General features: G+C 49.0%; 1 protein-coding gene across 2 annotated transcripts; it reads left to right on the forward strand.

The window, feature by feature from the left end:
- The first annotated feature begins 1,907 nt into the window (after positions 1-1,907).
- Positions 1,908-15,437, forward strand: CBY2 (chibby family member 2). 2 transcript variants are annotated; one of them, XM_019447527.2, is made up of 3 exons: positions 1,908-2,060; positions 2,351-2,432; positions 14,043-15,437. In XM_019447527.2, exons 1-3 carry the CDS (start codon positions 1,987-1,989, stop codon positions 15,258-15,260), a joined length of 1,374 nt encoding a protein of 457 aa, XP_019303072.2. In that variant the 5' UTR covers positions 1,908-1,986; the 3' UTR covers positions 15,261-15,437. The 2 variants fall into 2 exon arrangements, with proteins under 2 accessions (XP_019303072.2, XP_019303069.2); XM_019447524.2 differs by lacking the exons at positions 1,908-2,060; positions 2,351-2,432 and adding an exon at positions 3,087-3,178.
- The last annotated feature ends 552 nt before the right edge of the window (positions 15,438-15,989 follow it).

The raw sequence follows: 15,989 nt of genomic DNA on the forward strand, positions 1-15,989 counted from the left end.
CCGGAGCCAGGCTGCTGAGCGGAAAAAGGCCAAGGACCAAGGCAGAGGTGAGGAAGGAGGGAGCCCACAAAGAGAAGGGCCCCTGGGCACCCATCAGAGGAGGACTCCACTGGGCCACTTGGCACTGAAATGGGAAAAGGGAGGATTTCCACCATTATCTGGACCCTGGGAGTTTTCGTGATCACCCGACAGCAAGTCTTCCCTTCTAGGAATGAACCATACCTTCAGTTTCCCCTGAGATCATGGGTATAATCTGGGGGAATCACTGTACAAAGCCAAGAGGAACTTAAATGGGGTGGGGCATTTATGACCACAATTAGAAAATTAAATTAAAAAAGAATCACTTAGAGAAGTTCCTCCCTTTAAAATAAAAATACTAACAAATGTGAATAATTTCTTATATGCACATATATAATAGTAATCAAACACATCAGGCTTACTAGCCGGTTTCTTTGTCCGTGAAGAACCTTACGGGGCAGAGCTCGTGTTCCTTGGCCTTAGAAGTGCCTCCTGTGGGAGGAAGGCGCTCATCTGAACCTATTGGAGGTGAGCAGTCAAGTCTTTGATAATGTGATTAATTACCTTCGTGTTTTTTCCATACATATATCTTTGAATTTTTGTACATTGGATTTTCTTAAAGCAAGGCTTGCTTGTAATCTGGGTATGGAAGATTCCAGTGGGCAGTTACGGTGTCCCTGGATCTGCTGACCCTGGTCCACTCTTCTTTCCCCCAAACATGGCATAGTAGTGCCGTTGGAGCTCTCTGCCTAATAAGAGGCTTAAGAAACACAAGAAGGCTCACACTAATAGTCTGTAGAGGCAAATGACTGGACAGAATGCGGCCAGGGGGCTGGGCTACCCCTTTCATGAAGCCTGGACGTCAACACTGTGGTCTTGGGTTTTGTTCCCAGTTCCTGGCACAGAGGTCCTAAAACCCTGGGAATTTCCTGAGTGGTAGAAGTGCCTTTTATTATTCATAAGGTGCCCGTCTGAGACACATCTGAGTTTATGGTAATGAAGGGACTCTTGGTGGCCCTTAGATGGCTTCAGGATGGACACTGATTGCCAGAAGAATCAACCATGTGCAATCATGTGATTGGAGGGTTGTAACTTTCAGCATCCCTCTGCCCCCGGGAAAGGGAGGGGTTGGGATGGAATTTTTCAATCACCAAAGGCCAATGACTTAATCAACCACTGCCAGGTACTGAATCCTCTATACAAACCCTTAAACGATAGGGTTAGGAGAGCTTCTGGGTTGGTGAACGCACGGAGGAGCTGGGAGGGTGATGTCCTCTGCAAGGGTATGGAAGCTCCGTGTCCTTCTCCCCCCATACCTTGCCCTAAGCATCTTCCATTTGGCTATTCCTGAGCTGTATCTTTTATAATAAAACTAATGGTAAATAAAGTGTTTTCCTGAGTTCTGTTAGCTATCCTGGCAGATTACTGAAGCTGAGGGGGGGTTTGTGGGAACCCCCAATTCATAGCTGGTCAGTCAGAAACACTGGTGGCCTGGGAGTTACAACTGGTGTCTGAAGTGGGGGCTGTCTTGTGGGACTGAGCCCTTCAGCTTAGGTGACCCGACACCAACTCCAGGTAGAACGTGTCAGAATTGAATTGAATATAGGACAGCCAGTTGGCCTCAAAGAATTGGAGAATTGGTTGGTGTCAGAAGATATCTCAGGCTACGTATCTTCCTTTGGTCTGGAATGAGTTCAGTTTTGCTGTCTTCCTTCTTGAGTGATACAACTCCAAGTAGAAGATGCTACCTTTAGAGAGAGGATAGGGCTCGCGGCCCATCTGGGCAGTGGGGAGGTGAATAGGATGACCAAACAGGGGGCTGGTGTTTGGATTATTGTGTGTCACATTCACCTTGATCAGTAAGCTGGACACAACCAGGGTGAGCTCCTTCTGACTGTTAGATGCCTCATTCCCACCCGTGATACTCAGAGAGACCATGAGCCCTGAAAAACACCATATTGTTTTGTGATGTCACCTCTGGAATGTTCTGAGTGCTTTGGTGACCAACTCCTGCACAGGACCTATACCTGGCACCTAACACTGGTATGGCTTTTTACTTGAGGTAGAAGTAATAATCTTTGCAAAGGTAATAGGTTTGGGCATCTCTGCTCCTAGGACTTTTTGGCGGCCCTTGACCCCAATGTGTCTTAATTTCTTAAAATCACATCTTATCAGATACCATGTTCATAGGCTTTCAGACTCAGATTTTCATAATGTACATAAGTGACGAGAGGGGCTAAGTGAGTAGGAAGTCTCTTGTTTTTCAGGTGAGCAACTGAGGCTCAGAGGACAGGCTAGGAAGCAGAAATCTTCTTATTTTCTCTTTTCCACCGCACTCAAGGCCAAATTTTACAAGAAAAAGAGATACCAGGTCTGAAAGCCTAGAAATTCCCATCAACGTGGTTCTCCCTCAGGTAGGGATATTCACAGAAGGGTGTAACTTAGTTGTAGCCAGAACAACTCACCCCTTTCCCAACTTTGGCAAGATATGTAGGATAAGCAGCATAGTCAAGGCCTCAGATTCAAGTTGCCAACCAGCCGTGTGCCGGGCAGTGGCGGTGGGGAGGGCGGGGGCGGTTGCTTAGCCACTCTGGGTCTTGGGCTTGTCATCCCTCAAATGAGGAAGGCGGGTTTGGCGACCTGGTAAGACCTTCCAGTCATCATAACACTTAAAGTTTCCATGACACTCTGGAATAAGCCCTTCTTCTCAGACTTAGATCTTTTGGGGCCTGCTGTTGCACAACCACCCTGGAATTCTGGGGTCGGGTGGGGTGGGGGAGAACGAGCACTGGGACCTGGAACCAAATTCACGCGACCGAATCCGTTAAGCGGAAAAGCTAGGACGCGGGCCAAAAGGTACATGGTGCTTTGGAGATGCCAAGAGAATCGGGGCCTGCCGCATACCAAAGGTAGAGTGGAAGGGGGACTCAGGACGGAGGCCAATGAATGGATGAAGTGTTGGCAGGCTGGAGAGGCTGAGGTCTCCTCCTGCTAAGCAGCCATTTCCTTGGCGGGGTTCTCCTGACTGGATTGTTTCCACTGCTGCTATGTCACAAAGGAGGCAGCCTTGCTTCTTCAGAGTCACCTGAGGGCCTGTTGGAAGATGATGGCGGTGCAACCAGAGGGGCTGAAATGTAGGGTAGAGGAATCCAGTGCAGAGGTAACTACCTGAAAGCTACATACGGGGATGTGTAGGGACAGGATCGATCATCAGTGGGCATCATTATCTATCTATCTGTCTGTCTATCTATCTATCTATATCTATCCAGATACATAGATAGGTATATCTATCTAAATAGATAGATATGGATAGATAGATAGATAGATATAGATATCTATAGATAGCTATAGATATATCTATTTAGATATATATACTATATATAGATATCTATATAGATATGTATAGATATAAATACATAGCTAATATGTATATATACATATAACATATTTAATGTAGAATTACATATATAATATAAACTATATAATTATATATAGTAAAATTATACATACCTTTTCTAAAGCCGTCTCGGGGCACCTGGGTGGCTCAGTTGGTTAAGCGTCCGACTTCAGCTCAGGCCGTGATCTCACAGTCTGTGAGTTTGAGCCCCGTGTCAGGCTCTGTGCTGACAGGTCAGAGCCTGGAGCCTGCTTCGGATTCTGTGTCTCCCTCTCTCTCTGCCCTTCCCCTGCTCACGCTCTGTCTCTCTCTGTCTCAAAAGTAAATAAAAACGTAAAAAAAAAATAAAGCCATCTCAAGGATTTTCAGAAGAATAGGATTAGAAAGAAAACCTTCAGCATTCTTTCAATAGGTAACAATCTAGGCAAGTATGTTCAGCAGGAGGGAGAAACAGGACACAAAAACATCCCAGCTATTTGTTTTCAAGTTATCCTTATAACTTTAGTTTTTAAAAAATTTTTAAAATGTTTATTTTTGAGAGAGAGAGAATGAGCGGGGGAGAGGCAGAGAGAGAGGGAGACACAGAATCCAAAGCAGAGTCCAGGCTCTGAGCTGTCAGCATAGAGCCTGACGCGGGGCTCGAACTCATGAACTGTGAGATCATGACCTGAGTCGCTTAACCGACTGAGCCACCCAGGAGTCTGTCCTTATACTTTTGTAATGGGCAGCCACTTCATCAGTTTCAGCTCATGAAGCTTAGAATACAAAACTTCGTCCTGGTCATCAGACAGCATGGTTTCCCCGTAGGGTTCCTACGGCTCTTAGGAACTTGTTTTAGGTCTGATTCTAATCACTGAAATGCCATGTAGTTCTGCTGACCACTGCTCCCCCCGAGGGTGGGTTTGCTCCTTTGGTTTGTTCACAGCCCACGTAAATCACTCTCTGCATCACTAAGGGACGGGAAGAGGGTGCCAACCTGGGGGTGGGGGCAGGAATAGGATCTGAAATCGGGATCATGTGATGGAGAGGTTGCAAAAAGTCTTGAATCTACACCTGACGTAACTCTTCCTGCTTAGCTCCCAGAAACAGGCCAGCATGAAGGAGCAGAGAAGGGGAATAAAACTGGGGGGGGGGGTGGCTTAAGGAGGCTCAAGCTTGTTCTGGGGCCATATCGACCGAGCGCTGATTCGATCATGTGGCAGGCACTAGGCCGTGCGAGTGTGAGGTACACATTGTACAGGCATGGGAGCCAGGAACGGCAGCCGCCCCTTTAGTAATGGCAGAGCTAGAGTTAGGGGCTTTGAGCCCAGGTCAGTGCCCACTCTCACTCCGTCACACACCAGGCATGTGCCACCAGGCTGGGCCAGGCCGCTTCTCAGCTCCCTGTTTCTTCTCTCGCTCTTAGGAAATAGCGCCTCCTCTCTCTGCATCCCAACTGCTTGTCCTTAGCTCCCTGAGTGTGTCTGCCACACGCTGCTTTATTCTGGGATCCGGTCCATCTTGTTTAGAAGGGAATTGCGACAGCAGCTCTGTGTCTCCAGAAAGTGCCTCTGGCCTCCCAATCGTGTTGGGCATTTGGGCTTCTCAATTACCCGGCAAGTGCCGGTGGTTCACTATTTGTTCTCACCCTCAGGTCTTTTCAGGTCTTATTGACTTCCAGTTTTTCTTCTCACATTAAATATTTGTGTTTTCTGATCTATTTCCCAACAGCGCATTAACTTGCCAGCCATCAATGCTATTTCCTGCCCGAGCCAGCTGACCTGGTTCCCTTTGCACATAACGATTCCATTCTCGCGGGCTCCCTTATTTCCCCAATGAGTGCTAGCAGTGCGTCTTGTGAAGGCATTGTTTATGGATGGATCATTAATGAAGGGTCTACACCAGACCAGATCGAGCTCCAACAGCACCCTCCAGTGCCCTGTGCAAGCCTCCTGTTCCCATTCTCCTTTGTTAGGGCTTGTTCTTCAAGAACAGGGAGCTATGGAATCTGCCCACCATACCCACGTCTCTCCCCATTTGAGTAACTTTTAGGAGGAAGATCTCAGGAGATTGCATGTTAAACAATTTGCTGACATTTATTTGACCACCTATGATGGCATCTTTTCCTTATTGCTGTCAACTGTATAATTCTCTCAAAATCGATCACATGGGCCTGGGAATCATCCTCTTACCTGTTAGCATTTATTAAAACCAACGTCGGCCGTATCGGGGTACTAGGCAGCTGAGTTAATTTCACAGTATGATGACACTCGGCCCTTGTCCCTTCATCTGAAAATTAGCAGCATACCCAGCTCTTCCTTTCGGCATCCTAGGGATCTCAGCTTCACGTACCTGAAAAATACCTCAGATGGCCAATGTTCTTTGCTGTAACCCTCAATAATGCTGGGAAAGTAGGTGTTTAAAAAAACCTGGTCAATAGGTTTTGAGTCTGCTGGGGCATTTGAACGCCTCTTCTGGTCTGTGGTAGCCGTAGTTTTCCAGGAGCAGAGAGCACTCTAGAGTACGTCAGCTACACCTGCCTAGGTACTGTCTAGTCCTCCCCAAACGCTTTAGATGGAAGGCCACCAACCTCAAACACTACACCCTGGAAAGTCCCACTCAGAGAGTCCTGGTCCTTAGAAACTCCATGGATCTCCCCCTTTGTTCCCTGCCCTCCCCTGCCCCCGCCCCCCACCTTCCTATTGGCCATTCTTCCTCCATGTTCTCCATTTGCTGGAGGCCAGTGATCTGACAAAGGCACTCAGTGGTTGGTGATTTCAAGCATTTTCCTTGCAAGACCACTTGCATTGAAAAAGGAGATGCTGGGGTTGCCTGGGCAGCTCAGCAGTTTAAGTGTCCAGCTTCGGCTCAGGTCATGATCTCATGGTTTGTGGGTTCGAGCCTTGCACTGGGCTCTGTGCTGACAGCTCAGAGCCTGGAGCCTGCTTCGGATTCCGTGTCTCCCTCGTGCTCTGCCCCTTCCCCACTCTTTCTCTCTCTCAAAAATAAATAAACACTGAAAAAAATTAAATAAAAAGGAGATGCCGGGGAGAGGGCCAGGTCTGATGCTACGGAGGGATTTCCATTCGCAGGTGGGATTCAGGCTCTGTGAGAGAGATGTCTGTGCCCAGGACCCTTTCTGGACCCCTGGCACTAAGGCGTCTTAGGTCTCAACTGGGAGCATGGTGCTCCTGAGGGCAGAGTCTCTCGGTTGTCTTCCTCACGAGGTGATGGAAAGGTCTGATGAGCCCCACGGCCAACTGTATTCCCCTTCCCGCATCCATCCTTTCAAGGAGAAGCCACACTTCTCCTCTTTCCCCTTCTGGGTCTGTATCCATACCGGAGGACATTTCCCATAGATTAGGGAAGAGACAATCTCTCCTTCATGGGAAATGTTGGTCATGGCTGCTCTGGGGACTAGAGTCATGCTGCCATAGGCTCTACCTCCCAGACTTAGAAGAACCTTTCAGAGTTCTGAAAGGCCCAGACCTCTCGGCAGACCTCAAGGACATCAAGCGCAGATCAGTTTCGTCCATGATACCCAACTAGTGATACCCCTGGCTGTGGAGACCTACTGAGAAGGGGCTGGCTTCAAACATGGGCTGAGTCGTCCTGGGGTTTTGTTCCTCATGTGTTTGCTTAGCTCAGACGCTCGCTCCTCGGAAAGCCCAAACTTTGGTAAAGAAATACATTCGGCATTTGCTATAGTGCTTTAGGCCAGGAACATTCAAGCCTCACCGGCAGAACTGGCCACCTGTTTGGTCCTTATGACTGCTTGTCTCCCACTTCCTTGGCCTTTCACACCAGGAAGCAGGCAGAGCAGTTACGTTTAGGTTCATTTTAGAGGTGACATTCAGAGGAGCTAAGTGACTCTCTCAAGAGCACTCAAAGATGGGACTTTTGAGCCCAAAGCCACTGGGAATTCGGGGCCGCTACCCTCATTGGATTATATGTTCAAGATGGTGACAGGAAAACCAGTATGCTTGCATGCAGGGGCCAGCCCCCTTTAAGGGCTACACGGATTGACCTGGGGTTTTGCGGAATTCACAGGGGAAAACCCCACTGCTATAGAAAACCCCACTGCCATCGCACGGTCACAGCTGTGCAGTTTACAAATATGAATCGAAATGAAGATAGGGCTTCACCAAAGACGCTAACTATACAAAGACAAATGAAATCACCACTTTGGCAGGCCGAAAGCGACGACAGGTTCATGGGGTTCAATCTGATCACCTTCTTACTTTTCAGTGCATTTCGGTTGATTAGTTCACCCGCAAGGACTCATTATACCTCCGCTGTAAGGGAAGCGTGCTGTTTTAGTTTCCATGTCTAGGCATGTCAAAAAAAAAAGGGGGGCGGGGATAGGCCACTGCCCTCAGAGAACTGTAATTTATCTCTCTGGGGCGGGAAATGGGACAGGGCAGAAGAGAAGCTCTGCAAAGTAATGATACCAACACATGCGAAGTAAAACATCTGGGCCCTGTGAACAGCAAGAGTAAGTATGTGGTTTGGAGTCAGATATCCTGTTTTAAACCCTGCCTCTTGCCCCTTGCGGGCTCTGTGATTTTATATAAAACATGATAGTTCTTCTCTGTAAGATATTACACATGAATATGGAAATCAACTAGCCTATCCTCACATAATACTCATTCAGTAAGTGCTATTTCCTTTTCATTGTTCTAGAAATCCTCCGCTAAGGAAATCTAAGCAACTTGTCTTTTTGAATTTGCAGTCATCATCTCGGTCGCTCTCTATAAACAAAGAAAATGTCACACATTGTCCCTGTATTGCTGAACTCTACAACAAACTCCCTGAGAGAAACAGGTCAGATGTCAGTGAGGTTGCCGTGGATGGTGGTACAGGTTGTGCATGGCAACAACAGTTGTGAATGGCAGCCTCTAAAGCTGGTCATTGTAGAAACCCAGCGTGGCTCTGAATCGTGTTAGCACCCACATTTTCTGGATATGGAAATGTCGGCACAGAAATGAAACGATTTTGTACAGGTCATGCACCCAGACGGCGTAGAGCCGGGACTCTTTTTGGGTTTTGTGATACCCGGTCCCTTGATCCCCACATCTTACAGCCTGCATTAACGTATGCTCCTCTTTGACTTCCCTCATTTGCACCCAGCGATAGTTGGTACTATTCACTGAATTTTCAAACTGACTGGAAGTTCCTTGGAGGCGGGTGGGGTCCGAGACTAGATGCCCAATTAATGTTAGCTGATTAATCAACATAAATGTGGATGAAGAATTGTTACGAGAACATTCAGGGTAGAAATATATTTAGGGCGAGGTGACCTTGTTTTCATAAGGCCAAGAGGGAGCCTTTCTTTACGGACTAAATCCAGCTAGGTCTGACTGGAATTGGGGAAGAAAGAATTTGTTTTGTCTTAACATTTTCTCAAAGTTCAATCAGGGTTCTTGGCGTCTCTGAAATGTCTGCATATTTGGTATTTTTCCTCAAATCTTCTCACTTGCAGGGGAAGGTGCTGACGTACTTTAGCCTCATCTTAGTACTATCCATGGGATTGTGAGTTTGATAAAATAGGTATGTTCTTCCAATAGCCATTCAAATAAATACATGACTGTTAAACGTTGTTAAACGTTTTTGTGTTGTATCTAAGACAGCAGGCCATGAGGCAACGCTGACCTTGACCTCCTCCTCGATTCTGTCTGGGAATAGGAGGGAAGATACAGGACTCAGTCATGAGAGGAGGATTTGGTTTCCTGGGGAAGGAAGTCATGGGGACCTATTAGTCTATCAACATTTTCTGGATTGGGTGCTGTGGGCGTGTAACAGAGAAGGCACAGGGTCTGCGTGGGAAGCGCTGGCCATTTATTTTATTATTATTTTTTTTATTTTTATTTTTTAATTTTTTTACATTTATTCATTTTTGAGACAGAGAGAGACAGAGCATGAACGGGGGAGGGTCAGAGAGAGGGAGACACAGAATCTGAAACAGGCTCCAGGCTCCAAGCTGTCAGCACAGAGCCCGATGCGGGGCTCGAACTCACGGACCGTGAGATCATGACCTGAGCCGAAGTCGGCCGCTTAACTGACTGAGCCACCCAGGCGCCCCAGTGCTGGCCATTTAAAGGAGGGGACAAGATGCTAAGGTTGGTTGGTAAAAAGGACAGCCGAGGCTATGGCGGTGCCCATTTACAAACACGGATCCATCATTGGGCCAGGGAAAGTTAGACCAAGAGGTGATGTCACTGATCCCCGTTGTACAGATGTGAAAACCAAGGTCAGAGGGTAAGAGGCACCTGATGGCATGCACAGGGATAAGGGCCCAAACATCCAGACTGTTCACAGCTAGGGATCCGCCACCTACACATTAAGGTTTTATTTCGTGCATTTCTGCTGAGGGAGCCGTCAGAAGTCCCTGGGGGAGCCCAGGCAGAATAAAGGCAGCTGAATATGATGATTTAACAACCATCATGGATACTCTGAACAGTGATAAACAGGATAACGGGCTAGTGATTCCTTTTCGGACGTTCGGTTGGATGAAGACGCGTATCTCTGATTGAAACCGATCAGAAAATAAAGACAACTGGGGGAATCTGAACCCCGACTCAGTATTTGCTGATATTAAGTGATTAGTGTTAAATGTATTGTATTGTATTGTATTTGAAACATCTATTTGTTTTTGAGAGAGAGTGAGAGACAGCACAAACAGAGGAGGGACAGAGAGAGAAAGAGAGAGAGAGAGAATCCCAAGAAGCCTCCTCACTGTCGGTGCAGAGCCCAATGTGGGGCTCGACCTCATGAACCGAGAGATCATGAAGCTGAAATCAGGAGTCAGACGCTTAACCAACTGGGCCACCCAGGCGCCCCCAGTATTAAATTTTAAAGGGATAATAATGGTATTGATGCTTTGTTAAAAAGACGCACATTCACGTATTTATAGGTAAAATAACAGGATGTCTACACTTTGCTTTAAAATAACTCAGTGGCGGGGTGGGGGTGGTTGTGGAGTTGGGTGGACGTACAGATGAAACGAGTGTGGCCTGGCCTTGTGAGGCGGGGGGAGAGGTATGTGGACATTTATCGGGCTCTTCTCTTTTTGTATATGTTTGAAATTTTCCATAATAAGAAGTTAACAGGGGCGCCTGGCTGGCTCCATCGGTTGAGCGACCGACTTCGACTCAGGTCATGAACTCACGGTCTGTGGGTTTGAGCCCCGCGTTGGGCTCTGTGCTGACAGCTCAGAGCCTGGAGTCTGCTTTGGATTCTGTGACTCCCTCCCTCTCTCTCTGCCCCTCCCCCGCTCGCGCTCTGTCTCTCTCTCTCAAAAAATAAATAAAAAACGGTAAAAAAAATTAAAAAAAAAAGAAGTTAACAGAAAACGATCTTCACCCCCGTAACTATTGCAAGTGCTTTGATAAATCCTTGGCGATTTCCTATGTGTGTGTTTCACACATACACGTTCGGGCAGCCAGGACTGGATTTGTGACCTAGTGGGTAAAACGGCACCGTTCATTTAACTTAGAGTCTTGAGTTTACTCCTCCATCTGTAAAATGGCAATTACGACAGCACTTTATTAAGTCAGTGTTGCGAGGGTGAAGTTAATTCGGTGGGTAGAATGCTCAGCTCAGGGCCTAACACAAAACTGGGGCTCAGTGTTTGTTTTCTTCTCAAGACTGGGATATACACTGTTGACTACAACCACAATTCCCGTAGTAATGTGTTCTGGAACAGGATCCTGCTGTGATGGAGGCCCCCGTTGGCTGGAGAGGACCTCTCAAGATCCATTCCTTAGTGACTGTGGCCAATCGTCCCAGAAATCTAGGGTCAAGGGACCTTAAACTGACAAGGAAACGGGCCGTACTGCCCACAGTGAAGTTCATTCTGGTCTCAGCTTCGGCCACAAGAGCGACTGTGCTTTCCCAATTGGGAAATACGAAAACCACGGAGGCTGGATTTATTTAAAGTAAATAAGGTTCTGATTGCAGAATGTCCCTGCACCCTCACTATCTAGAAGATTAAGCACATCCTTACAAAGTTAATGACATGTGCTTATTGCAAAGTTAATGGCATAGAACTGTGCCTTCTATTTATCTAGCTCTTTGGGTCTTGAAGAATTCCACCAACATTATACACCGTGCAAATTATATTTCTCTCTACGCCCGAAGACATAATGCAGATAACCTGACTTGTTTTCTATCTTCTCTATCTGTAAAATTGTGAAAATAGCCTGAGAAATGAGGACTTGATATTTGGAGAGCATTGCAATGTACTAAGGTGAAATGCTTTTGGGTGTCTTTAGAAGTAGCTATCGTGATTTTTTTTTTTTTTTTTTTTAATTCATTGTTGCAATTGTTACCTCTTCTCCAGGACACATTCCACCTGTTCACCATTTTTGAATACACCTCAGAATTCTGCCATTAGCAAAACCTACTCTTCTCGATAACACCTTACATTTCTGTGGTGCTCAGCAGTTTCAAAAACACGTCTGCAATTATTATCTCATTCAGTCCTCACAATGGGGTGGTGACCCAAACAGGGCATGTGCTTTTATTTCCACTTTACAGGCACATTTAACTGACTTTATATGTTGGAAGGTGCCTAGGGGGTCAGGGAGTCTGAGTCCTTTTTACTAGTAAAAAATCTGGATCTCAGAGAGGGTGCAAGTGATCTCCAATTTCACACTGCCCATCAGTGACAGAACCAGGATGAGAATCCTTGTGATCCCCAATCTTAGCACGTTGGCCTTTAACCCTGGTGTAACCCCCACCTGGGCAAATGACACGTCCTACCTGGCTCCGAGCTGTCCTGAGTGCCCGCAGCTGGCATCCCTCGAGGGAGCTGGTTAGACATGGAGCTTCCTGGACCATATCCCATACTGAGTGCATCAGTCTTACAAGTAGGGAGCTCAGAAATCTGCATTTAAGACACACTCAGACGATTATTCTACACTGGGAAGTGCAGTTATCAGACTTAAGCTCTGTGGCTCTGATCCCCTTTGTGATATGACGGTCTTGAGGTGTATGGGCCACCAGCATGAATTGCTCCTTGGGAATTCCTTGGTGTCCCTTGCTGTCTTCATTACCACATATTGAACTCTCACTGCTCAGTGATAGGTCTGTGATGGTGCCCCTCTCTTCCAAAATTACCATCTGGGCTCTGCTTTGAGCCTAACACTGTGTCAGCAGATGTTAAAGGGCTGGAAGGATTGACTCAGGGTGGCTAAGAGTGGAGGGCGAGCCTCGGTGGGACAAGGGAGAAGGCTCGGCTAGTGGACCGCACCACTGTTTTGGACATAACGATTTGGGTGTCTGTCGGGGTGATTCATGGTGCCCCTTTGCCCACGCCAATTGTGGGGACATATCTGCAGCTGGGGGCGACTGAGAAGAGCATGTGTTCCTCCACTAAGGGGACAGAAGTGTGCCAGAGCCCACGGTTAATGGTTTCATACGTTATCTCTTTTAATCCTAAAAATATCTCTCTGAGGGAAGGCAGTAGATGTAGTTATCCCAACTTGAAAACGTGGAAACTGAAACTGAACTTGCCATATTCTTGTCACTGATCAAATCGTGGGGCTGGGGATCCAAATATCGGGTGGACTTCAAGTGAATGCCCTTCCACCTATGCAACATACGTGTGACGGTCATTATTCATGGATTCTCTATTTGTGTATTTGCCCACTCGCTGAAGTTTGTAACCAGCAAATCAATACCTGTGGCACTTTGGTGGTCATTTACAGACATGTACAGAATGACAAACAATTAAAGTCACCTGATACACACATTCTAGCTAAGGAAACTTCTTTTTTTTTTTTTTTAAGTTTTTTTTTTTTAACGTTTATTTATTTTTTTGAGACAGAGACAGAGCATGAATGGGGTAGGGTCAGGGAGAGAGGGAGACACAGAATCCCACACAGGCTCCAGGCTCAGAGCTGTGGGCACAGAGCCTGACGCAGGGCTGGAACTCAAAGACCGTGAGATCATGACCTGAGCCGAAGTCGGAGGCTCATCCGACTGAGCCACCCAGGTGCCCCCAAGGAGCCTTCTTGTTTCAGCTCTCACACTGTAAAATAGTGTCCTTTTCACAGTTTATTTAGGGCCATATTCTTGACATTTTCGTGCTCTTTTGGGGGGTGGAGGATGATTGCACAGTTCAAATGGCCCCGTAGCACGTTGCCCAAGGGCTGTCTAGTGCCCCTTAATGAAAGAAGGTGTGATGTGCCTGATGGAGAGAACATGGATTAGATAAGCTTTGCTCGGGCATGAGTGACAGTGCTGTTCGCTGAAAGTTCAATGTTAACGAGTCAATAGTGCATACTAAATAAGATGTCTTTCAACAGTAATCCACATAAATACAAGGTTATGTCTCGGTTGGTTGACAAAACTGTGACTAGAGGTGGGTGGAACCGAACCCTGCGTTTCTACCCTGGGGCGATGGTCTGGCACTCGCGAATTCACCGTTCGCGGTCACTTTCCAGACCAGAACGGCTGCAAGTAGGGGGTCGGCTGTATTTCCTTGCCAGGCCTCCGCGAAGCCAAATGCAAACGTGTCCGCCGTGGCCCGGCCGGACTATCAGACGGAGTGTCTCGTGGGGGTAAGCCGGCCTCTTACCTGGCCAGCAGCCTCGGGCTCGTCGGCTCCTTCACTAACTCTCGGCTTCCCCGCTCTCTCCCGCAGAGGGGCACAGCCGAGCCTTTCCTGAGGCTCCACAACCTGTACCCCAGCCCGCGCTGCGCCAGGCAGGCCGCCCTGCCCAGGCTGAGCCGCAGAGTGACCAGCCAGCACTCCTACCCGCTGAATCGCTTCTCCTCCGTGCCCTTGGACCCCATGGAGCGCCCCACCTCGCAGGCGGACCTCGAGCTGGATTACAACCCTCCGCGAGTGCAGCTCAGCGACGAGATGTTCGTTTTCCAGGACGGGCGCTGGGTGAACGAAAACTGCCGCCTGTACAGAGAACTGTACTTCTCTCCGTCGTCCTCTTTCCACCACAAGCTGCACCACAAGCGGCTGGCCAAGGAGTACCTGCTGCAGGAGGAGAACAAGGCGCTGCGCGAGGAGAACAAGGCGCTGCGCGAGGAGAACAGGACCCTCCGCAAGGAGAACAGGATCCTGCAGGTCTTCTGGGAGGAGCGCAAGGCCACGCTGGGCCGGGAGGAGAGCAGGGCCGCCTCGCCGCTGCTGCACAAGGACAACTCGGCCCTGGAGGTGGCGAAGGACGCGGCCTTGCAGATGCACCACCTCCAGGAGGACAGCAGCCTGCAGCTCCTCAGGGAGGAGAACAGGGCCCTGCGACAGCGGCTGGAGCAGAGGAAGGCCTACTGGGGCCCGGCGGAGGAGAAGGCGGGCCCCGGGGAGGAAAGCACGGCGGTCCCGTCGGCCCATGAGGAGCTCCACGGCCCCGGGCTGCTGCCGGACCAGGGCACAGGCCTCTCCTCCGCTTTCGAGGAGTCCAAGGGGCCCTCGCCCCCCCAGGACGACTCCAAGACCCTCCGCGTCCTGCGCCAGATGGTCAGCAACCTGTCCGGGTCTTCCGGGGACGAGGAGAGCAAGGCCGGCCCCGGCCTGGCTGACGGGAGCCAGTCCCTGGAGCTGCTGAGGGAGATGCACCAGGCGCTGCAGGCCCTGCGGGAGGAGAACCAGAACCTGCAGGTCCTCCGCGAGGAGAACCGGCTGCTGCGGGAGGAGAACAGGGCCCTGCACGCGCTGCGCGAGGAGCACCGCGTCTTCCAGGAGGAGAAAAAGGCCCTGTGGGAGAACAAAACGCTGAAGCTGCAGCAGAAGCTGGTCATCGACACGGTGACCGAGGTCACCGCCCGGATGGAGATGCTCATCGAGGAGCTCTACGCCTTCATGCCGGCCAAGAGCAAGGACCCCAAGAAGCCCAGCAGGGTCTGAGGCCCCCCCGCCCTGAGGAGCCCTGGGCACGTGACACCCGGCCAGACAACGTCTCCTGCCTTCCATTCGTCATCCCCGCCTCCCCCCACCAGGTGGCCCTCGCGGAAGAGCAGCGCTATCGTCTTCCTCAACTCAGAGAAGCAATAAAGGCATGGGGAGGCCGGCCAGTTAACATCAGTGGGCCGCTCTGGCTTCTTTTTCTTTCTTTTTCCGGCGCTTTTGGGTTCACAGCAGAAGTGAACAGAAGGTACACAGAGTTCCTGTATACCCCTGCCCACCCCACCCCATGCACGCCCAGCCCCCTCCCCTGCTTGTCAACATCCTCCTCCAGGGAGGTGCATCCTTCCAGCTCATGAACGCGCATTAGCACATCGTTATTGCCCGAAGTTCCTGGTTTAGATTGTGGTTCTCGCTCAGGGTTGTATATTCTGTACGTTTGGACAAATGGGTAATGACATGTATCCATCATTATAGTACCAGAGTATTTTCACTGCCCACCCCCCCCCCCCCCCCCCAATCCCCTCTGCTCTGCGCATTCACCCCTCCCTCCGCACCGCAGGCAACCACTGATCTTTTTACTGTCTCCACAGTTTTACCCTTTCCGGATGTCATAGATTGGAAACCCACAACATGTAGCCTTTTCAGGGTGTCTTCTTTTGTTTAGCAAAGTGCGTGTAAGTTTCCTCTATGCCTTTTCATGCCTTGGTAGCTCATTTCATTTTCGTGCTG

The sequence above is a fragment of the Panthera pardus genome, unplaced genomic scaffold, assembly GCF_024362965.1.
Source record: "Panthera pardus isolate Hobbes unplaced genomic scaffold, ASM2436296v1 HiC_scaffold_1, whole genome shotgun sequence".
Lineage (NCBI taxonomy): Eukaryota > Metazoa > Chordata > Mammalia > Carnivora > Felidae > Panthera > Panthera pardus.